Below are 27,401 nucleotides of genomic sequence, written 5' to 3'. Positions count from 1 at the left end.
GCGTTTAGTCTCTGTCACCCACTTTTTTCTGCCCTTATTCCCAAATAGCTCACCTACTTTTTTTCTGCCTTTATTCCCAAATATCTAGAGATACGATTGATTTTTTTTGCATGTAGTGCATATATGTAAATGTGTGGATTCACATAAAGATGCAAAAGAATAGTGAAGTAGCTTATCAATAGAGGGATAACTTTGTTTTGGATTTAGCGATAACTCAGCTGGAGTGTAAATATCCTTAAGTATTGGTATGGTTCTGTGCTGTGAAGTCTTGCTCCAACCATTATCATAACCAGGTTGGCTGTGTGACCTTGGGCAAGTCACATAATCTCTCTGGTCTTTACTTTTCTTGTTTGTAAAACAAGGAAAAGAACATCTACTTCTTAGGAAAGAAGCCTTAAAATAATGTAAAGCCTTAAAATAATGCCTGATAAACACTGAGTACAATTATTATTGTTATTATTATTATTTGTGCTTTTGTTTGCTCTTAGAAAAGAGGGTAGGACTTGAGGAATGTGCAAATGTCTTAAGAATCACACTGACTTTGGAAGTGCAAATTCTTATCAAAGCACCAGGTGACTAATAAATACTAAACGAGAGGAAATTGCTATTTATGGATGCTTGAGGCACATGATTGAGTGGGCTATGAATGAAATTTTCCTACTATTGTGGGTTTTATTAATGTCTCCTTTTGATGGATTGTTCCTTTTTTTGGGTCTAAGGATGAAACTATCATCCGAGTTCCTGGAAAATGTTGCCCACAGTGCTCTTCCCGATCCTGCTCTGCATCTGGCCAAGCATACGAGGTAACCTTTGATGTCCCCACTGTAGGTGTTTTGACATACGTTCTCACACATATGCCCTCCGCCCTTCCAACCACCACACCTCCCCACCCTCTTGTCTGAGTCTTTGCCAAGATTAGTAATTCAGTACATAAACAGCTTTTTTCTTCTCTTTGTGAAAAGCCTTTATGAAAAACTTAAGTTGAAGGGGATTAGAAATATAAAGGAATGTGCTGGCAGGCAGCACCTGGTTCACGAACCTTGGTGAACTTACTGTTCACACGTCTCAAAGGGAAAAAAAGACTATCATTGGTTACTATCAGTTTACACTTAGGTTGGAGGCCCTGGAATGTCTATCTGCTTTGGTTGGATTGCATGTACTGATATCCAGAGACAGCTTCTGCCTGCCTTACACTGTGGGGAAGCATGGGGGTGGTAGGGGAGAGTGGCAAGAGAGGTGAGAAGCTAGGGGTGGTGGAAACTGCACACTTGAAAGTACTATTGGAATAATCTAGATAATTGTGCCTAACACATAATAGGTGCCAAATAAAAATGAGTTCAGCAAATTAAATGAGTGAGTGGATGTTCTATCTTAGGAGTGCCCTACTGAGCCAAAAGAAGGTTACATTATTCAAAAGCAAAGAACCTATAAAAAATAAAACCGACTACTTATTTGTTTGTCAGCCACCCTATGGAAGACTAAGTACAAATTGGAATTATGACTCTCAGTACAGAATCTGGAACTGAATATTAGGGAATGAGTGCCACAAATTCTTGATGGGTCACTTGAAGTCTGAATGAACATAACTAATTGGGAAACGATTTTTGTATGTACTAGATCTGTGTTGTCCAGTACAATAGCCACATATGTGCCAGATTAATTTCTCCTGGAAGAGATGGCCTTTATATCTATTGTGATGTTTTTGGTTGCAAGTAACAGAAATACTCCTCTAAAAGTGGCTAAAATGAAAACATGAAATATCTCATATAACAAGAAATGTAGAGATAGGGCAGTTGTAGGGTTGATCAATTCAGGTCTCAGTGATGTCTTCAAGGATCTAAGCTCTTTAAAAAAATGTTTATTTATTTTTCAGAAAGAGGGAGAGGGAGTGTGAGCAGAGGAGGCACAGAGAGAGAGGGTGAGAGAGGATCCCAAGCAGGCTCCATGCTGAAAGCAGAGAGCCTGATGCGGGGCTCAAACTCACAAACTGCGAGATTGTGACCTGAGTTGAAGTCAGATGCCTAACTGACTGAGCCATCCAGTTACCCCCTAAGCTCTTTTCTGATCTGTCCACCCTACCATCCATTGCATGTTGTCATTTGCTTTCTGTCTTGTCCCTTCATGTCCCCAAGATGGCTTCCTCAAGTCTAGGCAGCTCATCCACACACAATCATTACTAAAGGCTGGTGAGGAAAAGGGATGGTTTTTCTTCTTTTATGGGAGAGGAGTCTTTGGCTTCCAGTGCTATAGCAAACTTCTTCAGAGGTCTCCTCAGTTAGGATTGGGAAATGCCCTTGCTCTAACTGCAAGGGAAGCTGGGAAAGTGACTATGTGGCAGTAGGCACTGGGTCTCCTGGCAAAGAAGAGGAACTAAAGAATGACAACTGATTAGGCAGCAAACAGGATCTTCTTACGAATCTTGATGCTCCAGAGACTCTTTGGGCCTGGGCCTGGCATAGATTAGGCCCTCAACACATCTGTGGAATGCATGTAGTTGAATAAAAATGAATGTAAAGTTCCCTTTGGACATTTGTTGACTTTTTTCTTAGAGGCTGTTGCTGCCTAAATGACATCATTCTCAGAAGTACATTCAATGTAACTCAATTAAAAATGGTAATAAAAATTGTGTGTCTTATGTTCCTGTATTTCTATTTGATATATGTGACATTTGATTTTCCGCTTTGTCCTTTCTTTCCTCAGCATGGTGACCAGTGGAACGAAAACGCCTGTACCACATGTATATGTGACCAGGGTGAGGTCAGGTGCCACAAACAGGCCTGCCCCCCACTAAGATGTGACAAGGTATTTGATGGAGTGTAGCTTGATTTATAAAAATTTATTCTGGGGCATTTAGGAAATGCATTTCTTAGTCCAGTGTGTCTTTTGAGGGAATCGAAAGTTTTATTATGCCTAGAAATATTAGATAAAGATATAAAAGATCTGCTTCCTAGAAAGGAGGGCTGAGGCAGAGAGGAACTTGCCTCAGCTGGGTTAGGCCGGGTGGAGAACATTGCCCTTTATCTGCCATCTTTGTTTCTTCAGGGTCAGAGAAGGGCTCAGCGCCACGGGGAATGCTGTGAGGAATGCGTGTCTCCTGCGGGAAGCTGCTCACACAATGGGATTGTGCGGTACCAGGATGAAATGTGGAAGGGCTCTGCCTGCGAGTTCTGCCTGTGTGACCACGGCCAAGTGACCTGCCAGACTGGAGAGTGTGCCAAAGTGGAGTGTGCCCGGGTAAGAAGCAAAGGCATTTCCACTTGGACTGTAACAATTCTCTACAAAGGGATAGCTGGTCCCTCACCTGTTCCTTACTTTCTGGCAGCAAAGGCGACAGCCAGGTTGACCACTCACATTTCACAGAGTCTTCTAGCACAAAGATTCTGTGGTGTAAAATAAATGTCACTATTTGTTCAGACTGGCTTGGAACAGCCCCCTGGAGTTTTTAGTTCTCAATGCATCTGGTCAGATTGGAAGCCCTGAGCCGGAGACATGAAAGGGAAGGACATGATATGGGACATTAGCCTATCAGTCAGCGCAGCTGGACCTCATGGCTGGGGGCCTGCCCAGCTTGCTATGTTTGTAAAACAGAGGTCCGCAGGTGCTCCCATGGCCCAGCTTCTGTTGCAGGCCCCACTGACAGCATTTAGCAGAAAGGAGAGCCAGCCCCTACGGGCTGCTTCTGTGGATCAGGAAAGAAAATGAAATGTTTTTGTTTTTGTTTTAAAGAGAGGGAGGGGAACCTTGTAAATAATTAACTCAGTTGACCTCTGTTGACTTTTGCTGTCTGCAGAATTTCTAGAAGCTTCTAACAAAGCAGGCTCTGTTTGGACTATAGATGTATATTGTAGGGAAATTGCTTTTTTTTTTTCCCTCTTTGAACTCAATTTTGACCCATTGCAAAACAAATTGCTTTTAAAGTTGTGTCTTTCTCCCTCACCGCTCCCATCCGCCCCACCAATTTCCCGCAGGGTTGTGAACTTGAGTAGATGAGGGAAACTCAGAAGATCTGAAGCACTGGACGTCTGTGAAGGCATTTTTCTTTCTAGTTCTTCTCCCCCACATCTCAGCTCCTCTTAGCACTGAGCCTGAGGAGGAACAACCTTTCAAACAGGGCTGTCAATGACAGGGTGATTTTTCATCTTGCCTCTTACTTCTAAGTCTTGGCAGAGCTGAAACATATTTAGGTAAAGAGGGTCTTGCTTTTGCAGATTTATTTCCCCCCACACGCCTTTTCATTTCCTTTCCTTCTTGATGTCAGGGGAGTCAGAATGGTTGGATGAAGATGAGAAAAATCCTACTCAGGGCCCTTTTCTTTCTCCCTCTGTCTCAGGCTGAGGCTGGGCTTCCTGGCCTTGGCAGTTTCCCTGAGGATGCAGGGTTATTTTCTAAGGTTTCAATTTGCCTAATAATACCCCAGGGTTTATGGAAAATGTGGGAGAGGTGATTCTGGTGGGGTAGGTTCTGTAGCCACCTATTTCCAGTGAAGTCTGAACAAAGAGTCTCAATCACAGAAAATAATTTGACCCACTGTCTCCAATGCTAATGCATTTCCAAGTGCCTGCTATCCTCCACGACACCTATCTGTGGCCCCCGTATGCCACGTCATCTTTGCTGTTCTTAGAAAAAATGGGGAGCGACCACTGAGGTAAGTGCAGAGGGCCTCGACTGCCCTCCAGTCACCCCACAGCACGATCTCATGTACTCCCAGTTCTCTCACCCCCAGCTCCTCATTTATGAACTGAGGAGTTCCAATGCCTTTATCCCATTTCTCCAGGTCTTTAGTTAACTAAACTAGTGTCTTCCAGGTGACCTCTGTGTTTCCAAATGTGGTTTAAGGCACTGGGTTCTAAACTGGAACCAGAATGAAATTTTAACCAAAATTGAACCTTACCAGAAATAACCCTTAGCCCTCATTCTGTGCCATGCTTCTTCAAATAGCACTGGTTAATGACCTTGTGAATGCCTGGAGTACAAACTTCCTAACTTCTGCTTAGCTTGGAGATAAAAAGAGGAATAAGACACATTCTAATCTCAAGAGTTTCCAGGCTTTGGGGGAAGTCAGATACATAAACAGAAATCATAATATGCAGTAGCACCAATGATTATGGAAGTATGAATTAAATGCATTAGGAGCATCTGAAGAAAATGACTATCTGCCAGGGGAGTGTGAAAGTAGGATATTGGTATTTTTATTCAGTTCTACCCCACTTTTAGCCTTATCTAGAATACCAAGGTCATTTGGTTTCTAATCCTAGATACCAAGGATAGATTAAATCTAAGTGTATGTACATCCACAAAGATGCAAAAAAAATAAACTTCTAGAAGAAGAGACAGAATTGTGCACCTTCACCACTGTAAGAATTATCACATTGGTTATCAACAGCAGTGTTCTGAGTAGCATGGAAATCAGCACACAGTTTTTCTTTTTTAAAAAAGAAAAGAATCATATGACGTTTGTTTCTGATGTATCCAACCAAATCCCTAGACACCAAAACACAAATAAAATCAATAGTAAAATAGCATAGTATGATGATTCTCATTTTTTCTACATTTTGGGGTATTTTTAAGCATGAATTCAAGAAGTCAAATTACTTTGTTTTTTAAAGGACTTAGCATTCACATATGAGGCATAAAATGATGGTAGTGTGGGGAGGTGGGATTGAAGCTTCTAGCAAAATGCACAGAAGAGGGTAGGCATACCATAAGTATGAGGTACCTTTCCGTTCTCCAGTGGAGGAAAATTCCCTTAAAAGAGTGTTTCCTTTTCCAATGGGCAAGTGAGTGGAATCACACAGTCTTGCGTCTGGTGGATGGATGTTGGTGTGATTCGGTGGGGAGGGCTTAGCAGATTCCATCTGACCTATGCAGCAGAATCCTCTTAAAAAGAAAAGAATTAGTTTTGTTCCGCAAAGCAATTTTTCTCAAAGCAAAAGTCAAATGCTAATTGGAGCCAGCTCCTCACCGCAGTGAACTGACGCAGTTTGGAGCATCCAGGCTTCTTCTATAAATAGCACATCTATTTAGAACTCCCTACCTCACCAAAACTGAATCCTTGTTCCCCAGCAGCAAGGCTTGCTGTTATTTACAGTAGTGTTTGAAGACTCAAAACTGCTACCTTCCTTGCCCTACTGGGATGATGCCGGCTCCATTTTCAGTTTTCTCTGTATGTATGGAGTGGGCACTCAAGAATTGCTCACGTGTTTTGTCTTCAATAGAAGTACACATATTCTGTCTTGTTTTAAAATGTTGTTTTAAGCATCTTAGATTACATGCATATAAACGCTTTTATATGCTTTGACAGCAAATTTCACTGTTTCTGGGTTAGTCTTGCGCTACCAGCTGATTTGTCACGTTTCTGCACAACCATTTATATGTAAATACGCCTGCCCGCTATAGCATCCACTGCTCTCCCTTGGCCTCTGATGGGCATTACATTTTGATGGACAGTGATCTGTCTATACAACTCCTTTCTTTTTGAAATCAGTTTTGAGGCACTATAAAAAGTTACAATCATTCATGTATTTTTGTATTTCTTTTAAAAGTGTGTATTTTCCTTCATTAAAATAATACATATTCATTTCACAAATTGACAACTCAAGAAAAGTAGAAAAGAGACTTTAAAATCCATCAATAATGCTGCATTTCAAAGACAACCACTGCTTTTATTTTATGTATTTTGTAGCGCAAAGTGTTTTTAAACATGAAATATCATTGTGATTATTCTGTTTGCTCAATTCTACGTTATTCAATTTTTACATAACATGGTTTCTGCACTTTAAATGTAATGTAGATCCCAAATTAAATAATGTCTTGATTTAAAGAAACATCACCATTCTTTAGACAGTATATATATCTTTAGAAAGTGGAAAGTGCTTTAAAGAATACTCGTTAGCCTATAGATATTAGATGTTAGTATATGCATATGAAAAGTTATAAACAAAAATCATGTCTTTAACAGCAGATTCCCTGGAAGGTAGATGGCAGTGGAATTGTACTTTCTAGGTTATAGAATTTATAATTGTTTAATTTTTTAGTAAGCATTTATTATTTTATAATAAAAATAAAAATTATGAAATTATTAATATTGGGAAATTAAAATAGTAAGACTTTGAAAGTTAAACATCTACCTTCTTTGTGTGACCTTTTTTCCTTCCTCTTATAATTAATTAAAAAAATAGTGATTATGTGGATAACAGTTTCAGAACACTGAATAAAAATTAGTTTTCTACTGTTTAATTTATTCCTGAGACTGCATCTGTGCATACAGGGATGTATCTGATTTCGTATTCAAGAAAAAGTGTTGGTTTGATTTGAGCACTGTTAATGAAACCAAGTCACAAGTTCAAACCTTGTATGTTTAAGATAGCCTGATCCTTTCCTGAAATTCATAACTTTCCAATACTACCACAATTAATCTTGGCCATTCTTTTTTTTTAATGTTTATTTATTTTGAGATTGAGAGAGAGAGAGAGAGAGAGAGAGCATGAGTGCATGAGTGGGAGAGGGGTGGAGAGAAAGGGAGAGAGAGAGAATCCCAAGCACAGAGCCTGATGCAGAGCTCCATCTCACCAATTGTGAGATCATGACTTGAGCCAAAATTAAGAGTTGGATGCCTAACCAACTAAACCACTCAGATGTCGCAATCTTGGCCATTCTTATTCATGGGAGCTCCTGGTCATGGGTGGGAAATGATGGAAGGATCTGTACACATGCATTCCAGACCTGGAATAAAAAAGCACTTGGAGGGGTGAGGTGCATTGCCTAGATTTTCCATAGGAAGACAACAGGGGGAGATGGAGTAAGCAATGGGCCAAAACAAAGGATCTGCTAAGGTTTTTCATTCCAGTCAGGGAATCCAGCTGTTGTGCAATTTAGCACTGCTACCTAGAGATGGTAATTTGATATGTGCCTCTGCAATCCTTCTACAGGGTGAAGAATTAATTCACTTAGATGGAAAATGCTGCCCTGAATGCATTTCAAGGAATGGTTATTGTGTTTATGAAGAAAATGTAGAATTTGTGAGTATCAGACTAATAACTGAAGACTATTAAAAATTAATAATTCAAAATTAGTTTGATGAGGGGGCATTACCTTCTCATATCTTTTACCCATTCATTGTTCATCAAATGTGTACACCTACTCTGTGCTAGGTCCTAGAGACACAGAATCAAACAGCTCGAAGAGTCACTGCTCTTGCTGCGGGGAGCTCATGCTCTAGTGTAGGCACACAAGGGACAGACAAAAACCTGCCAGTAGCTGAGAGGAGGGAGGTGCATAAGGTTAGTGTATGATCGGAGAAGTCTCTCATGTGGAGAAATTTGAGCAAAACCTAAGGGGAGTGAGGGAGCAAGCCATGTGGCTACCTGGGGAGAGAAAATGTGCTAGGAAGAGTCAGCAAATGAAGACGACTGAAGCAGAAGTGTGCTTGGTGTGTTCAAGAAACAGCAAGAAAGTGACTATGGCTAGAACCAAGAGAATGGGGGAGAAAGGATTTGGTGCCGGAGTCCACTAGGTAGCCTGGATGCCATGGTAAACGTGTGTTTTACTGTGACACAGACAAGAGCTGTAGGAGCTTTGAGCAGCCATGCTGTGATCTGGCTTACTTGTGAAAGGGTTACTTTGGCTGCTTTGTGAGCAAGTGACAGAAGGGGGTGAGGCTGGCAGTAGGTGATCTGGTTGGAAGGTTTTTCCAATAGTCCAGGAGTGGTGATGGTGTTTTGGTCTCAGAAGGAAGGCTCTAGATTTATTTTGCAGGTAGAATGGAAAGGATTTTGATGGATTGGTTGGGGGATGAAATTCCATTTGCTAAGGTTTTATTTCTAAGTCTGTACTTTTAAGAATTATATACCCAAAGAAAAAAAATATTTGTCTTAATCTCTTCAAGTTTGCTCTATTTGTATAGCCTAGATCTTCTACATGGGATTTTGTAGTGTTGATAAATTGTGTTCTAAAAAATAGGCCAGTTGATCATAAAGACAACTGCTTTATTGACCAATCAGAATAAAATGATAAGAATTGGGATTAAGTACTTTGATTCCTACCTACTTTTTCTTCGTGATTTGGGAAAATTGCATCTGTCAACCTGTGTATGCTGGAGAGAATACTGTGTGAGGTTAACAGTTTGGGCTCTAAACTCAAATATCTACTTTGCCACATACTAGCTGACTATAACTTTAGACAAGTTACTCAATCCTCATTTGTGAAGAAGGGATAACAATAGTACTTACCTCATGGGGCTATTGAGATAATACCTATGAAACACTTGGAACAGATGCTGGCACGTTAAAAAAAAAAACAAAAACAAAAACAAAAAGCTAAAGAAATGGCATCATTGTTATGCTGTTGGCATTGTTTGTTTCATAGTGGTATTCAATAATTTAGTTCTTGTTTCTTAAGAAGTTAGGAGATTAAAGGCTGCCTATAAATGAAGAATTTCTATTTTCTCAACCATAGTATCAATTTTCCTACCCATTTTTGGAGGTAAATTAAGCCCGGCAGAGTTAAAGAAAAGCAAGTTGCTTTAAATGAGTCGAAATCCCCAGAGTATTGTGGTACCATACAAGATTCAAGAGTTTGCCCCCACAGGCTTAGATTTCTTGACTGTGAAGTCCTTCATGTTGAAGGGAACGGAAGCCATGTGCTCAAGCACAAAAGGAGAATCAGAATTCACAAATATTTCTGAAGCATGTTGTCTTCACCTCATATTGTATGCTTCTCTTGTTTTTGATATATATAGATTTTTTCTATTCATAATAAATGAATGATGTTGCATGATACTTGGGCAAAATGGATAACTCTTAAATGAGAAAATAAATAGATCAGTTTAATGGTGTTTTTAGTGGTATAATAAATACATTTCTCTTTGTCCCTAGATCCCCTCAAATGCAAGTGAAGTTAAACGTATTCCAGTAAGTATAGATTTTTAACTTGTACATAGATATTGGTAGCATTGTTTTAAGCAATGATCTGCATAAACTGTCCTGGGAAACCTTACTGCCATAGTATTTTTTAATAGTCATGTTTGTTGGCACCATGGTCCCAGATTAAGAATCTTAATGATAACTAACACTTTGATTCACTGAATTTTGCTTCTTTATTTACCTTATTTTTTCCCCAATTGATAATACTTCTCTAACTACAAGCTCCTACACATATTTTTCCCTTTCTTGTGATGATTTCCTCTTTCTGATTTTTTCTGGCCTAGAAAATTCAGTTTAACCATCCATGCAATTTCATGTTCTTCAAAGCATGGAGAGCTTTTGGGGTTTGGGAGTGTTAGTTCCACAAAACAAAACTGATTGTTCATTCTTTTAAGGTTGTTTACAGGAAAACATTGTATGGTTCCTTTTTAAGGTAAAGTGCAAGCACATTTATTCACACAAGCAAGCTTAAAATTTTGAAGGCTATAGAATAAGGGGGCCAGGAATCCAGTCTGCCTTGAAATGGAAGAAAAGCACTTCTGCCTTCTCAAGATAATATTCCTGATTTTTCTAACATTGTCATTCATTTTTGCTAACTATAGCCATATTAATTGTTTGGAGTGTTCAACATCAATTGGTTTAATAAATATTTTATCAAATCTTTATATTATAATATGCTCTTCTATTCTTTCCTGTTTTACCTCCTTCATCACCCCAAAACATTCTGGTAGGAACCCTTGTCTCTTTCCTATCTTCAGGGTGAGTTGGATAGTGAGCAAAAAAGGAATTGTTCTTTATAATTCACTTTGAATTCTCCATCAAAATATTAATGTTCATTACCATAATTTGCTTGACCAAAAAGAATATTTTAGCGTGAGAAAGCCCATGGCACATCTACGGCCCACTAAAAATGGTCATACAAGAGCTGTAATTTTAAGAATATAATGACTCTACTGTTACTCTTACTGGAGTAACTGTAAGGAAACTCAGGGCTTTAACCAGCTTCCCACTGTTATTATAAAGATTGCATGTAATGTACCCGCTAATCATAGGTACATAGTAATCCCCTCTTGTGTTTTTTGGTGAGACAGGCTAAGAAACAAGTGTTATATGCTTCTTACTTATGAGCCCCAGAATGTGTTCTCAGTTTATTTTTCTGCCTGGGTTCTACATTTAAATAAATCAATTATAAACAAAGAAGGAGTAATATTATTCTTTTTAATTTAAAACTCTTTGGGGCACCTGGGTGGCTCAGTCGGTTGAGCGTCTGACTTCAGCTCAGGTCATGATCTCGCAGTTTGTGGGTTCATGCCGTGTCGGGCTCTGTGCTGACAGCGCAGAGCCTGGAGCCTGCTTCAGATTCTGTCTCCCTCTCTCTCTGCCCCTCCCCCACTCATGCTCTTTCTCTCTGTCAAAAATAAATAAAAATTAAAAAAAAAAACAAACAACTCTTCAATGACTGTCCTATTTCAGAGTTAGATTTGCATGGTACTGAACAGGACTTTCATTTTGTCCCTTATGGGAACTGTAAGTTCTCCACCAGCAAACTGTCTTCTGAATCTTTGCAATTCTGATAACATCATTCTTTACTGTTTCATGTAGGAAGGGGAGAAGTGGGAGGATGGCCCTTGCAAAGTGTGTGAGTGCTGGGGCTCTCAGGTAACTTGCTATGAGCCCTCTTGTCCACCATGTCCAGTGGCCACACTAGCCCAAGTGGTGAAGGGACAGTGCTGTCCAGATTGCACATCAGGTGGGTCCATGTCTGATTTATGTCTACTGAGATATTTTCACTGTCAAAAAATTCAGAGATCTTCTTTCTCCCTGCTTCGTGGTTTTTTTTTGTTTTGTTTTTTGTTTTTTGTTTTTTTTTTAAGTCACCTACTAGGTTGGTTTGTTGGTTGATTGGTTTCTTGCTAATTTTTCTAACAAATGATATTGCTTAATCTTTGCCCATGTATTTACCAAACTCAACAGATTATGGGTAGGTGATCTTGGGCGAGTCATTGACCCTCTTTAGATCTTAATTTCTTGTTAATAAAATGTGCCTCATCTACCTTGCAAAATTATTATGGAGATCAAATAACCTAAAGTTTAGAAACTTTTAAAAGCAAATATATATGTTAGGACTGTTCCATTGTTAAAGATATAAGGGCAATTGCTGAAAGTTTGTTACAGGTGTCCTTTTTTTTTCTTTTTCTTAAGGTGAGCTGTTAAACAGATGGTTCCTTAGGAGTTCTCAAATGGGTTTTTGAAGTTTAAAGACTCATTAATTTCTTCCAAAAGAAAATTTTATCTACTTGTTCTGCAACTCTGCTTTCAAATCACCTGGGGTTGAATTAGTTCCAGTTAATAATTGTTGGCAAGCATTGGAGTTGCTCTGGCTGTGCAGTAATTTGCCTATAAGCTTAGTCTCTCTTGGAGAAGTGGCATTTTCTTCCATTCATATTTCATAATTAATTGTTTTCTTCTGTGGGTTGCAATTTTTCATATTGGTGGTTGCTTTTGTTGCACTCAACTTATTTTGGCTAATCACAGTGTTTCTGTGAAGAGTTTATCATGGGAAAAGCAAAGCAACTTTATGGTTTAATTACGTTACCTTCACCAAAGTGGCTCCCTGGGCTTTCCTAAACAAATATTTAGCATATTATAATGTACTATACTTTGAATATCAGGTCCCTGACAACTTTAAAACCTGAAAGAAGTCCTTTGCTGACAGTTGCCATTGAATTCGATGATAATCCCAATTGTTTTGAATGCGATTTGAGTTTTAGAGAAAAAGAATAAAGCTGGCTGTATTTTTTAAACAACTTTTTAAAAATTGTGTTTTGTTTTAACTTTCTATACATGCCAAAGCTTAAGAACATCTAAGAAAACATAAACTATTGAATTCATTTAAATAATATATTATGGAGCTGATAATTCCTGTTTGTAGAGGCATTCCAGCAGGTAGAAGCATTAATAGGGCCGTCCTGTAACATTTTTAGTGTCTTCAATGTGGAGTTACCAGAGACAGTAATAGTGTTTCAGACAAGGAGAGATTCTTTGAAATCTTGCATTGAAATCATTTTTGCTATCTCGGGGTCTTTTTCATACCTAAGTTCCAGAGTTTTCTGTTCTTCTTCGCTATAGCCCCATATACTCTGTAGATTCTTTTTTGGAAGAATGTAAGAGAAATGATATGGTCTTTGTCAAATTCTCCTCTTCTTTGTCCTTGATTGTAGTTCATTGCCACCCAGACTGCTTGACCTGCTCTCAGTCTCCAGAGCACTGTGACCTCTGCCAGGACCCCACAAAGTTGCTGCGGAATGGACAGTGTGTGCACAGCTGTGGTCTGGGATTTTACCAGGCTGGTGCTCTCTGTTTAGGTATGGCTCTGGGCAGATAGCCGAGAGGTGGACTGAGGCTCACTGTTGTCAAGGAGGGGTGATGCACTCAAGAAATGCATAACTTCCAAAAACCCTTCGAAGGTAGTAATGTCATCCATAGGTTACTTGGCATCTTTACCTGCAAGTGTCTTTCTTCTGAAATTTCACAGGTGTTTTCATGCTTACTGGGGGATAGATGATGTGGAGGTCTGATGTTACTAGGTGGTTGTTATTGGATTTTTCATTTTTTGAAGACTTTCAAAGATAGTAATATCGCCAGAATCTTTCGTGTCCTTTATTACGATACTCAGTTAATCCAAGATTGAAGTTTGGAATTGACATAGACATTCGAAATCACTTACTAGAACTTTCTCATTTTGCAAATGGGGAACTTGTGGGCCAGAGAAATTAACTGGCTTGTTCAACATCAAACAGATAATCGGTAATAGAGTTTATCTCCTGTGGGTTATCAAGGAGATCCAAAATGGGTTCATGTGAATTTTCAGAGTTCTTATGCAACTGAGAAGGAGATCTTACCTGGCAGAATTTTGGCTTGTTTGAGGCCAAATCATAGTTACTTTTTTCCCTATCTCTAACTCATAGAGCTAGAGTTTAATATATACTCCATTTAAGAGTATATAGGTTTATACCCTGGGTGTGAGATTCAACCTCTCTGTGCCTCAGTATTCTTACCCATAAAGTGGGGTAGTACTAGCTAGCACCTTCCTCAGAAGTTTTTTGTGAGAATTAAGTGTTAAGTGTTAATATACATGAAGTGCCTAGAATAGTTTCTAGGATATTTTCAAGCCTCAAGAAAGGTAATTATTTACTTCCCCCTACTTTCTTTCCTGACTCCTAATCTTTAGACTTTTTGAAAGTCATTTATACCTCTGCCATGGGTTGTGGAAGGAGAGACAAGGGATATTCTTGTGAAATGGTTGAGTGAGAAAGGTATTGGGGGTTATTGGATAAGAAGAGCACAGACTCAGGAGCCAAACTTCCTGACTTCAAATGCCAGCTTCATGTCACCTTGGGCAAGTTACTTAACCTCTAGTAGCTTGTTCCTCACATGAAAAATTGGGGTTAACCACCCTATAGGGTTGTTGTAAAGATTAAATGCACCCATACATATAAAGCACTTCGTGCATTGCCTGGCGTGAAGTGTGTGTTACACAACTGAAGACTGTAGAGTAATTTTCCTGCCTTTCTTGTTCTCAGTACGGAGCCTCAGGATTGGGCTATGTAAGAATTGGCACAGGGGTGGTGTCTTTGAGCTAATCAGGGCTTCCCTTTTTCTTTCTCCCACCCCCGTCTGGAGCCAGCCTGCCAGCCTCAGTGCTCCACGTGTACCAGTGGGCTGGAATGTTCGTCCTGCCAGCCTCCTCTGCTGATGCAGCATGGCCAGTGTGTGCCCACCTGCGGGGACGGCTTCTACCAAGATCGCCACTCCTGCTCAGGTAATCACTGGCTGGGCCACCAAGAAAGCCACCCCCACCCCCAAGTGATCCGGGGCCACAGGGAGCTGTGAGCAGCTTTTCAAGTATGAGAAGAAACTCTGAGAGAGACTCCTGATGGGCCCAGAACAGTGGATGAGAGATGACACGTGTTGTTTTTATAACCTTATTAGTGCTTTGGGGATGTGTGCATGTGGTGAGATTTCTCTAAGTCCTTCTGCACACACCTTGGGGCACTGGAACAGTTCTTTATTCAGTTCAGGGTTGTCATTATATTGTAAGTGTGATTCCTTCATAGTGTAAATACATAGGGCTTAAATGAAAATGAAGAGAGAAATATATCTATATATTTTCAAAACTTTATTTCTACCTGAAGAGAGAGGGAGAAACGGAAATAAGAAAGTGACGTCATAAGTAACAAACATGGGCATGCAAAATAGATGATGGCATTTCCATTTACTCTTACTTTAGTGTCTGCATGCTTTAGTAGCTTTATGTGTCTAAAGAGCTAGTTGATATTCTTAATATTATAATAGTCTCTGGAGGTTGGAGTGGTCTTAGTGTAATTTAATTTGTTGCTTATACTGGACGATGTTTTTAATAGTGATTATAATCATGAATATAAGTAAAGAAGTAAATGTTTAAAGAATTTTGTTAAATGTAGGAATAAGAAACAAATAAATAAATGCAGGAATGGGAAAAGGGGTAATGGTGGAAGCAAAGACAAAGGGCAGGGTCCTAGCTGGTCTGCAGGAGGAGACACAATCAGATGTGCTCAGAACCTAAGGCAGGGTGTGCAGTGGTGGGCAAACCTGAACAGGCAGACAGGCCAGAGGGAGAAGCTTGGGTGTCCTACCAGGGAGCTCTGGGAGCTAGGCTCTGCAGCTGAGCAGGAGAGGGGCAGAGATGTGATGAGACTCAAAGGTGGGCTGGTCTTAGGGTCGGCTGATATTCTTCCCTCATTTATGCCCTCGGTTAGATTTTCAGGAAGATCATTTGGAGAGAATATAGTGAAAGAGAGTAAGTGCATGGTATTCACCAGCTGTGTGGGCTGAATGAGCTCTATGGCATGGGAAGATGCTCTGTGGAAAGTCTGATGGCCTCCTTCATTCCAGGTTGAGGGCAGAAGCAGCATCCACGGGATAATAGAAACCATCTTGAAGGGAAACACTGGTACTATTAATGTCATACTGATGTGAGGGTGGTGGGGCTCATCCTGGAGCCAGTCACATTACAAAACAGAAGGCACACTAGCTTCTGAGTCTGGCTTGGGGGCTTTTTGCAACCTGTAAAAATATCTTCTGTATCCCCAACATCAAGGGCTGCACAAAGTGTTCAACGTTTGTTGAACAAGTGTTTGATGAATGAAGACACATATTATCCTTTGGTGATCCTTGAAAGACCAGTGTTTCAATAGGAGCCTCAGCCATAAGAGATAAAAGACCCCTTAATGTTTCTTACTTATCATGTGCTATTTACCTGTTATTTTAGAACAGGCTCAAAGTGGGCACATCCAAATGCCTTTGTAGGTGTGTAATGGTTGGGCAATTTAGGTAAACTGCTGAAATTTCAATTTGATGAAGTTAATGAATGTATTCTCTACTCCTTTCTTCTATCCCATCAAAGAGACCTCCTACTAGCACTCCTGTGACAGATTTGCCTTTAAAAGGGAATTAATTCCCCTTAGATTTTATTCTTCCCTCCATAACACCTCAACCCCCTGCCACACATCCCACATACATATTTACTTTTTTCTTTCTCTTTTTTTGAGGGGCCGTTTTCCTTTCTCCCATGCTCAGTGTTTTAATTGGTGATGTTCATGCTGTTATAGGGCACTTTGAAATGAGTAATGTTTCATTTGATTACTGGTTTACGTAGCTGACTGCTTCCACATTCCATCCACATACCCATACACAAATGCCTCTGGTAGAAAGTTGCTGGGAAAATTTGTTCATGCTCCCTCCAGGGAATTAAACCAATTTGCTTTAGTTCAGCCTGGTTGCATTTTTATGCATAAAATGAGAAGAAAGAGGAGAGCAAGAAGAGAGAGAGAGTGTGTACGTGAGAGTGATCTTAAAAATTAAAGCAAAACTAGTGATCAATTTCCATATACTGTTTCAATGCTGAGATGGCCCAAATAAGCTTTCCAAATAAGCTTTCTCATTATTGGAATTTTTTGCAACATTTGTGCTTGTGCTATTTTTGGTGGCTTCTCATCATTGACCTTGGAAGTTGGTCAGTCAACCAGTCCTCTTCTAGCATGTGCTAAACTTTTCAAAAAGAAGCCTGCTATTTTATGGTAACAACAGGTTTTTCTGGATTGATTCCTCTTGGCAGGGTCATTTATATTATGACCAGCATAATTTGCCCCTTTATTGACCCATCAAAACCAAAAGAGAGTGAACACTGTGCTGAGGAAACTAATTACCAGCAATTACCTGATTAATATTCATGCTCACTCTGTTGAATATAAGGCAGAGAGAAAAATATGGGGCAGAGCCAAGTGGCACAGAAGCACATAGCTCTCCAACAGAAGAGTAGGAGCAGGTAAACCAGGAGAAAGAGTAGGAGCAGGTAAACCAGGAGAGGGGTGAGAGAAGACACTGAGTCCTGCCAGAGAGTCGCATCCTCAGGGCCCTTGTCATTTCCCCTTTTCCCTTCGGTTTTGTGGTATACACACACACATACACAGGTGCAGATGAATGTGTTCCTATGCGTGCATATATTCATATCATTATTACATTCTCGTGCTTGATTAAACTGAATGCTATTGTAGTTATAGACTACATTAGATACTCCTATACCAGTCACTGCTTCATTTCTAAATGAAACTCCAAACTGTTGGAGTTTGATCACTTCCCCTTCAGGCTCAGCACCACCCAGTTTTTATGCCAGTCTAAGTTGGAGACAGGCAGTATATACGTTGCCTCTTCTCTGTAGCAGGTAGGGCAAAAGAGTAATCACCCTCTTAGGGACCAGAACACACCTTTAAGACCTGGCTTTCAGGCTTAGACTTTCTTTGCCACCAGTTGGATCTGGTCCAACAGCCCTGTTGTCCACTCTGTCCCTGTCCTCTCGACCCTGTGGACATCAAGTCCTAGGACTGGGCTTCTAATTTGCTTCTTTCTACCTTGTCTTGTTATGACCCATTTCCAGGAATTAATAGCCTGTGTCTTAGTCATCCCAGCCTGATGGTCAGTTTTGACTCAGATGTGGATGTTCCTTGCTCCTGCCACCCACTGCATGACCTTGCACCTTTCCTGCATGACCCTTTGGGTACCACTTATGGATTTATTGTATTCTCTCTACCAGAGTTATGGTTCCATTGCTTCATCTTATAAACCCTGTTATGAAATCTAAATCTGGATCTAGACTCACCTCACTATGCCCTGAAAACATTCTTCCTTACCTGTCTTACCCCTCTTTTCAGTCAACCTCTGTTCTGCCCTGGTGGAACCATTGAACTGTTGCACACACAAATCCTAGGTAAGGGAACCCATAAGAAAAAAAAAGTGAAAAACAATCAAACTAACACACATCATGCAAGATTAGTTAAAAATAAGCAGCTCATAAGACTATAACTTTGAGTAAAGAAAGAGTAGAATTCAACCCATTTTTATTCTTTAATGTTTTTTTTGAGAAAGAGAGAGCGAGAGAGAGCACGTGAGCAAGAGCATGAGTAGGGGAGGGGCAGAGAGAGAGGGAGACAGAGAATCCTAAGCAGGCTCGTGCTGTCAGTGCAGAGCCCAATATGGGGCTTGAACTCACCAACTGTGAGATCACGACCTGAGCCAAAATCAAGAGTCAAACGCTTAACTGCTGAGCCACCCAGGTGCCCATTTTTATTTTTTTTTATTAGAAAAAATTTTTTTTTTTAATGTTTATTTATTTTTGATACAGAGAGAGACAGAGCATGAACGGGGGAGGGGCAGAGAGAGCGGGAGACACAGAATCAGAAGCAGGCTCCAGGCTCTGAGCCATCAGCCCAGAGCCCGACGTGGGGCTTGAACTCACGGACTGCGAGATCATGACCTGAGCCGAAGTCGGACGCCTAACCGACTGAGCCACCCAGGCGCCCCGTGGTGCCCATTTGTATATGTATGTCAGCGTTTGATATGTCCAGTGCAAACCTCCAGTATTCACAAAGACCTGAGGATGGAGCTGTGTGTACCCTGTGGCAAGTGCTACCTTCATTCGCAGACTCAGACATGGGAGGGACTGTGACACAGTGCTTAAGACTGTAGGCTTGGAGGCCAAACTATCTGGACTCCAGTCTTGGCTCTGTCACTACAAACAGTGCATTTTTTAACCCCATGCTTCAGCTGCCTATGGGTAAAGTGGGGACAATAATGTCAGCCATATAGCATGAGTATAAGGATTAAATGAATGAATTCACATATGTCATTTAGGATGGTGCCTGGCACTTAGTAAGCCCTCCCTATGAGTTAGAAGACTTATATTTCTGCTTTTCATTGTCCTTGCCTGTTCCATTTCTCTTGCTCCTCCATTCATTCTCCTTTGACCACCATTGGAAGTCCTGAGGATATGAAGTGAAATAAGATACTATCATATTTTCCTATTGAGAGCTTGCAATCAAGGCTGGGTTGGCTGCTGCTAACAGAGATGTAAAAGAAAAAATAATCATATAAACATACAAATCTATGCAGTTTATTCTACATCTGATTGCCGTGTAGTCTCAGATTTTTAAACTTAAAGAACCAAGCCATTGACCATTTAACAGGTTTGTATGAGGGAGGATCATTTTGATTCTTAACTCTGCCACTTACTGCTATATGGCTTTGTACAGGTCATTTAACTGCTTGAGCCGCAATTTCCCCAACTGTAAAATGGGGATAATATCATCTACTTTACACTGTTATGATGAACATTAGAAAAGATGTTTGAAAATATAAGTATATTATGCTTGGCACATTGTATGTGGGCAACAAAAGGCAGCTATTGTCATTGAATCTCTTTGTTTATTTTTCAATTTATGAGAATGAAAACCAAATAGCTTGCATTAAGAAACAAAGAGTTTTGTGCCATTTGTGTCTGATTTAAAATAAAATCCACTTTTCTATGTTATGGAGAAAAAAACTGTATTCTCACAAGTTAAAATCCTTTTATTTTTTAAAAATGCTCAGATTAAATGTTGAGAGTCTGGAATTTTTTTTCTTAGCCAAAATTATGGTATAATTAGAGGGAAAACTTAGGATAACTAAGCTTGTAAAATTTACATATAGGATGCTGGCCTAGCTGAGTTTTAAAAGCTGTAGTTTGAACAGAGGAACTTCTCAAGTTAATTATTTGTTGGAATTTTGTTTGACCAGAGCAGCCCAACCATTTGTGGAAATGAAGCACTGACCCTTGGAGCCAGGGCCAAAGCAGTGAAGACTTAATGGGTCTTGGCATTATGTTCCAGCATGTGGCTTAGCTCAGCCTAGTTGTACCTGGGGCAGAGCTCTTGGCAAAGGCATTTATGAAACTGCTGTTCTGAAATCCTCAAGAAGACAAGGATTCCCTTACCCCCTTGTTCTGTAGGGATGGTCACTGTGAAGCCATCATCCTCTGTGGCCCCTCCAACACCCCCCTAGAATTGGAGGGTCATCAGTCACTCTTTCATTGCCAGATCACACATTCAGTTTGGGGGCCCAGCACATCCTACCACACTCTGCCTTAGCTCATTCTGTTCTGCTCTTTAAATTATATGCATTGCTCAAGACTCTTCTGATATTCTATAGCAACTACGGTCTCTCACTTAATTGCTGAGTGTCTTGTAAGGGGGACTTACTGCTTCAAGTGATATTCTTGTCTCTTCCATTCTGTTCGTGCAAGGAATATTTGTTGAGTCTCTTTCATGTACCTGGGAACTGGGATATAGAGTGAATGGGCAGAAAACTGCCCTGGGGTTAAGGAACTTACTTTCTTGCAATGGGAGAAGAGTCAGTAAATAAGTATACAGATAATTTCAGATAGTTACCAGTCGATGAATTCATTACTATCAGTGCTATAAAGGCAGTTTTAAAAAAGGTATATTATAGAAAGTGACTGACTGTTGAGGCAGGGACTGGTTTTATGCTTCTGAATTCCCCACAGTGCCAAGCGCATATAAGGCCCTCTGGAATAAACCTGTCAGCGTTTCTTGGCTAGGTGTAGCCTGGGGAAAATTCCAGAATCTGTATTTTTCCCACCTCTGTTTGTCTTATCTTTATCTCCCTCCACTTCAACTTAGTGGAGTGCTTTATCTGTGTGGGAAGGGTTACTCTTTAAAAACAAAAAACAAACAAAAAACCCACCTATCATTGGAAATTAAGTAGTATCCACAGAGTGCTTTAAGCCTTTCAGAACAGAGCACAACAGGATTGCCCTCCTAGAATGTATACTTCTTGAGTAAACTAGACCCAGTGAAACAGGTGACAATGGTAGTCCAAGGCCTCTCCCTCTTTGGACATTCATGTAAAGGTTAAGTGGAGAGAAGGAAAAAGCAGCTGGCAGTGTTGTGCCTGCGACCTTTGCTGTAGCAGGAGACTAGCTATGTTTGGCATTTGCCTGTGCTGCTTACAGATCCTGCTGTGTATGCCAAAAGACAAATGACAGACAGAAGTATCACATACCAGCAGAGAAAGCCCGCCACAAATGCAAGGGAGTTTATCTTCCAGACAGAGTCCATTCTTCCTGACAAATCTGAACCCCCAAATATTTTAGCTATGGATTGCAAACTAGTGACAAGACTTCTGGCTTTCTGCCCAGGTCCAAGGGTTCTCAGTTATTTTAACTAGGCTATATGGCATACATGGCATACATTCTTTCTCTCTTTTTCCTATTCCCCACCCCAACTCTCTCCCTGCACAACCTTCTCCTCCCTTTTTAGGCTGCCCACAGAGCAAACAGCACCTCCATGTTATCACTGTTGAGATCTGAGCAGGCTATGCTAGTGCAGCCAGGAAGTCTGAGAATTCTCCCCATCAAAAGCTTGATTTTGGTTGGTGGTCCCTCTGGCTTTTCAATTTCTGTAGATAAATAGAATCAAGGTATCAGTGGAGAAATCAATAGCCATTTAATTAATGGGGGCTGAAAAAAAAAACAACCCAGGGAGTCCTAGCAGCTGTGGGTTGCCAATGGTCACAGTGGATAAGTGGAATCTGAGAGCTCCATTTGGCTCAAGCTGGGCCAAGGTGCTCACTGCATTTGAAAGCTCTTGTGGTGTTCTTGTGTTGTAGATTTAGAAGTACAGGTAGAGGGGCAGGAGATAGAAAAGATAACTTTAAGAACATTTCTTATGAGCTCAATGTCTGCCATTATCCTTGACTTATGTACCAATGCAAAGCTGGCCTGCATGTAAAATCTCTCTTCGTGTGTACCTGACAAAGCCTCTGCCCACTGGGAAGTCAACCCTTTGGTCCAAGTTCTACAGAAGACCTTGCTGAAAATTGAAATATGTTACCCAAGATGAGTAAATCATTCACCTATGTCACAAATGTGGTTAATAGATTAATTGGCTATTTACCCAGCATGTGCCTTAAGGAAAAGGATTACAGGCTTATTTTTTTCCTCCCCTTTCAGTAAATTTTTCCCCTAAATACGAAATGAATTCATGTTTATTACAAAAAAATAATTTGATGAAGTCAGTAAAATTCAAGGCACAATAAAAAATCAGCGAAAATCCCTGACTCAAACTGTCCCAAATTACTACTGTCAGTATTTTGGTGAATGTCTTCCCAATTTATGAGTGTGTGTGTGTGTGTGTGTGTGTGTGTGTGTGTGTGTGTTATGTACACAGATATACACACATTTATTTATTTTTCAAAGGTAAAATCACACTCTATATATAGTTTTATTGCCTGTTTTCCCCATGTTATTTATTATCCTTCTACAAAATCTTTTTAAAGCTGTTTTATAACTTTCCATCTGGGGCTATGCAAGAATTCATTTAGCCAGTCCTCTGTGGTGTGATGTTTGTTCCTAATTTTTCCATTATCATAAATAACCATGATGTAAACATTAAAATAATTTTTTTAATGTTTACTTATTTTTGAGAGAGAGACAGAGCATGAGTGGGGAAGGGGCAGAGAGAGAAGGGGACACACAATCTGAAGCAGGCTCCAGGCTCTGAGCTGTCAGCATAGAGCCCGGTGTGGGGCTCAAACTCAGGAACCATGAGATCATGACCTGAGCTGAAGTTGGACGCTTAACCAACCAGGCGCCCCACCATGTAAACAGTTGTTTTTTTTTTTAATATGAAATTTATTGTCAAGTTTGTTTCCATGCAACACCCAGTGCTCATCCCAACAGGTGCCCTCCTCAATGCCCATCACCCACTTTCCCCTTCCTCCCACCCCCCATCAACCTTCAGTTTATTCTCAGTTTTTAAGAGTCTCGTATGGTTTGGCTTCCTCCCGATGTAAACAGTTTTAATAGAAAATTGTGGAAAATATATTGGATTAGGCTAAGTTCTTCAATTTCTGGGTCCAAGTTATATATGTACTGTTGAAACCTTTGACACTTTAATATGTGACTGTCTTTTGAAAAAGTTATAACTTGTACTCAAGTTATACTCAAGCTAGACACAAATGAGTGCCTACTTCCTACCACCCTTGTGAGAGTTAGGTGTTACGATTCTTCTTGTTTGTCAGGCTGATTGGCACAAAATGGAAGTTTGTTTAATTTCTTTCTTTTACTTATTCTTGGGATTCACATGAAGATGGTTGACTTAATCATACTTATGTGTTCATTTTCATCATTAGCCTGGGCCAGCTATTTCTCTTGCTTATCTATCTATGCCCATCTGTCTGCCCATCCTTTTTGCTCCTGTAACCTATTTCCATTTCTCCTCCTCCCAACCCCTCACTTAAGGAACTATTCTAATGCAATTTAATATGTATTGTGTGTGTGTGTGTGCTCTTTTTGTTTTGTATGCACCTATTTTAAATATTCATAAATAAGGGTGCCTGGGTGACTCAGTCAGTTAAGCATCTGACTTCAGCTTAGGTCATGATCTCACAGTTCGTGGGTTTGAGCCCCGCGTTGGGCTCTGTGCTGACAGCTCAGAGTCTGGAGCCTGCTTCAGATTCTGTGTATCCCTCTCTCTCTGCCCCTCCTCAACTAGTGCTCTGTCTCTGTCTCTCAAAAAATAAAATAAAAACTTAAAAAAATAAAAAAATAATAATAATAAAGAGAACTCTTTTAAATATTCATAAATACTGGTAAGTAGATATTTCATTCTTTTCCTTTTTTTTAATTTTAAAGACTTTATTTATTTATTTTTTAGAGTAGTTTTAAGTTCACAGCAAAATAAAAGGGGAGGCACAGAGATTTCCCAGTTACTCCCTGCTCTCACACACACATAGCCTCCCCTGTTATCACCATCCTCCAGCAGACTGGTATATTTGTTACCTTGATGAATCATTCTCCCCACTCCCCCCTTTTATTTCTTTCTAAGCACTGTTTCTAAGATGTATACAGATCACTGTGTGTACATTTAATTGATTGCATATAGTTGCTGCTCTCTTGTTTACTTTGCATATCTCTGGCTATTTCTGAAGCAAAAGATTTTTTTCATGTATTTGTATTTTTTCTGTTATGAGCTCCCTCAAGTACATAGGACTTTTCGGAATGTACGGAGACCAAATATTCCCATTTCAGGGTATAAGGTTTTTTGTTGGCACAAGGAGGAAGGTTGGGGACAGAGACCCAGCCTGGAGGGGAGAGAAGATTGCAGTAAAAGGATCAAAAATGATGATTACGCCTATGAACTTCCTTTCCTCTTAAATTTGTCTGGCATTTACGCTTCTTAGACAAGTAGCCTTGGCCTCCTGTGGGGCTGTACCAGGGGGTAAGGGGAGTAGTCTGTCCAGCACTTGGACTTCCCCTCAAGCCCTCACCAAGCTATTCCAAAGGGCTTTTGTTAATGTGTTGTAGAAATTACAAAGGAATAACTTTAGAGTATGAGTCCTCTGGAAAAGGCTGGAACCCCTTCTTGTAACTGCTGGAATGATCTCTGAGAGTTCTGTTCACTTCCTTTCTAAGTGAACCCGCCTTTCCTGTAGTCTTTTCTGTCCTTTCCTCTCCTGTCTCCTGCTGCACTTTCATTTGTTCCCTTTATAATTACTTTGCTTTTGACACCCGTTAAAGCCACAGGTGCTAGGTCTCCCAGGGTATGTTACTCACTGCATCACCTGCCATGTTCTCTGTGTTCTCAAATGTGTCATCTCGCCAGCTCCCTGTGAGTTAGGTGCAATGAAGCTTATTCCCACTTTGCAGATTAGGAAAGCAAGGAATGGGGAAATTGATTGTAAGATACAACAAGAGCTTCCTATTGGAAATTTACCCACTATCTCCTGATAATACTTTAGCACTTGGCAAGTACTTCCCAGTCATTTGTGTGATAAGAATGAAAGCTAGCAGTTGCTACAAAATGGATCGGGGGCGAAATGAAGGAATTTGACTTGTGGGTGGCATAGCTGCTTGTGCCTGCCGTTTGGGCTGCTTCTGTGTAGTTGTGAGTGAGAACCCCTTTGGTGGTTTGGAGATCTGAACTCAGCCTCAGTGGTAAACCTCAAAGGGTCTGCTGATCAAGTGTGCCAGTTCCCTGGGAATGGCAGAGGAACTTATTCCAAAAGGCCATGGGGAAGGTGAGGGACCAAAGCTCCTTTTCATTCCTGAGGGGCATTTTGAACTGAAGGCTGAGTCCACTCCTGTCTGGATCCACTGCCTGAGGTCTGGGAGTTTTCCGGAAGATGAGAAGTGGCCCACAGGAAGTGCTTTTTACGCTTTCCTGGAAAAGGGCTGCGTTGTCTGCTTAGAGAAGCACACGTTAAAATTTCTTTACGGCAATCTTCTATTTCAAAATTACCAAGTCACAAAAAGAAGTTTCTTATTTTTACAGTAGGATTTCAATATAGAATTGCCAAAAGAAAAGTAATTCGTTCCTTTTCATTTTGAAATGAATTGCTCAGCAAGCCAGCACATGTCTTGCTATGCTCCAGAAAAGTCCGGGGCTTTCCTAAATAAATTATCTACTGCATGTGAGTTAAGTAGATGGTTTTCTCTCATTAGCTGCCTTTTTAAATTTATTGCCACATTTTCACAATATCAATTCAAAAACCCTGGGTGATCGGACATGTATCACTAAGAGAAATTATGGTAAAAAGTCAGGGAGTGACCTTCTATTTTTCATAATAACCAAAGTGTAATAAAAGCCACATGTAAAATAAGCCTGGAAGAAGAGATTATCTGCAGTAACATATGTTCAGTGTTAGAAATTAGAAATCAATTGCAAAACACAGTAGGAGTATGTCATTTTAAGGAATGATAGCTGAAAAAAAAAAAAAAAGAAAAGAAAGAAAAGAAAAAGAAAAAGAAAAAAAAGAAAGAAAAAGAAAAAGGAAATGACAGCTCATTATAGTCCTGTATTGAAGAAATAAAAATCCCTTCTGCTGTCTTGACTGACCATGGAACATGCCTTTTGTTTGCTATGGAAAAAGAGATGGCCTGGCCTCATATTTGGTACTCTGTATAGATGTGGCATAAATAGTTGTCATCATAAGTAGATCTGTAACCCAATATTTATTAGGTAGATTTACAGCCTCAAGATTATCTACCTTCAGTTATCATATGTTCAGACTATGACCTCATGGTTAGTTGTTTCCATGTAGAAGGTAACTAACTGATAGGATGAATCCCTCATAACCAGTAAAAAAAAAGACTGCTGGGTATCCACTTAACATACATTTAATGAATACTCACTTTGTACAAGTTATCAATCTGGACACTGGAGGTTTAAGATGATTCAAACCTGGCCCCTGTTTTGGAGGCTACTACATTTCATTGAAAGGCATTGCTTTGTAACCAAATGATCAGGACAATAGGATAAATACCACAGAGAATGTACAACATTCTGCAGGAACACAGAAGAAGGAAGTGACTGTTTGGACAAGTCCAATAAAGCTTCACAGAAGTAATGACAGCTTAGGCCTCTCAAGTGTAAGCTGTGTTATAAGGACTATGGAAGGAGATGGAGGCATTGCCAACTGGGTGAATCCTGTGTAGGGCATCCAGAAACCACAGACAGGCGTATGGCATGCTTAGGGTACCCTGCTCCATAGATCTAGCTTGCTCAAGGGACATAGCAGAAGACAGGGCTGAAATACTAAGTACAGCTCAGTTTGTGACAGGTTTAAGTGCCATCCCTAAGCCTGTAGCCTCTATCCTGTTCATCCTTTGGCCCTATTCTGATTTTCAACACTAGGGATAATGTTAAAAATGTGTAACAAGTAGTATGGCACAGATCAGATTGGTCAGAAGTCAGGGTGGGGGGGGGGGACCTGAGACCCTCTCCTATGTCAGGACCTTTCAGGTCCTGAAGCACAGTGTCTTTCAGGATTCCCAGGAATGGAACCAGACTATCAAGGAGGGACCAGGATGATAGCCATTTACCAACCAGGTTGGAAGTATTTTTTATGATTTAAAAGCCCGTGCAGCTAAAGGTCTACACTGCGATCAGCCGATTCCTGAAGACAACTAGGGGGTTGTGCTTTAATTTCTCATCTTCTCCGCACCCCCTGGACAAAAATGATTTCATGCCTCAAGAATGTCTTGAGTTAATTACTCTCTCCTCTCCCCACTGCAGAGCAAACTCTCTGAGAAGAAAAATTGATTAAAAC

At 40.3% G+C, this 27,401-nt stretch overlaps 1 protein-coding gene across 1 annotated transcript in view; it reads left to right on the top strand.

Moving 5' to 3' along the window:
• FRAS1 (Fraser extracellular matrix complex subunit 1) overlaps nucleotides 1-27,401 on the top strand; it is a 426,196-nt gene that overhangs the window by 183,089 nt on the left and 215,706 nt on the right. The window contains exons 7-14 of the mRNA XM_058722162.1: nucleotides 720-803; nucleotides 2,701-2,802; nucleotides 3,043-3,234; nucleotides 7,929-8,018; nucleotides 9,873-9,908; nucleotides 11,523-11,670; nucleotides 13,142-13,285; nucleotides 14,608-14,742. Of these exons, the coding sequence (XP_058578145.1) occupies nucleotides 720-803; nucleotides 2,701-2,802; nucleotides 3,043-3,234; nucleotides 7,929-8,018; nucleotides 9,873-9,908; nucleotides 11,523-11,670; nucleotides 13,142-13,285; nucleotides 14,608-14,742 (931 nt within the window). The remainder of the gene's footprint in view (nucleotides 1-719; nucleotides 804-2,700; nucleotides 2,803-3,042; nucleotides 3,235-7,928; nucleotides 8,019-9,872; nucleotides 9,909-11,522; nucleotides 11,671-13,141; nucleotides 13,286-14,607; nucleotides 14,743-27,401) is intronic.

This window comes from Neofelis nebulosa, chromosome 3, assembly GCF_028018385.1.
Source record: "Neofelis nebulosa isolate mNeoNeb1 chromosome 3, mNeoNeb1.pri, whole genome shotgun sequence".
Classification (NCBI taxonomy): Eukaryota; Metazoa; Chordata; class Mammalia; order Carnivora; family Felidae; genus Neofelis; species Neofelis nebulosa.
This window is presented reverse-complemented; position numbering and strand designations above follow the sequence as displayed.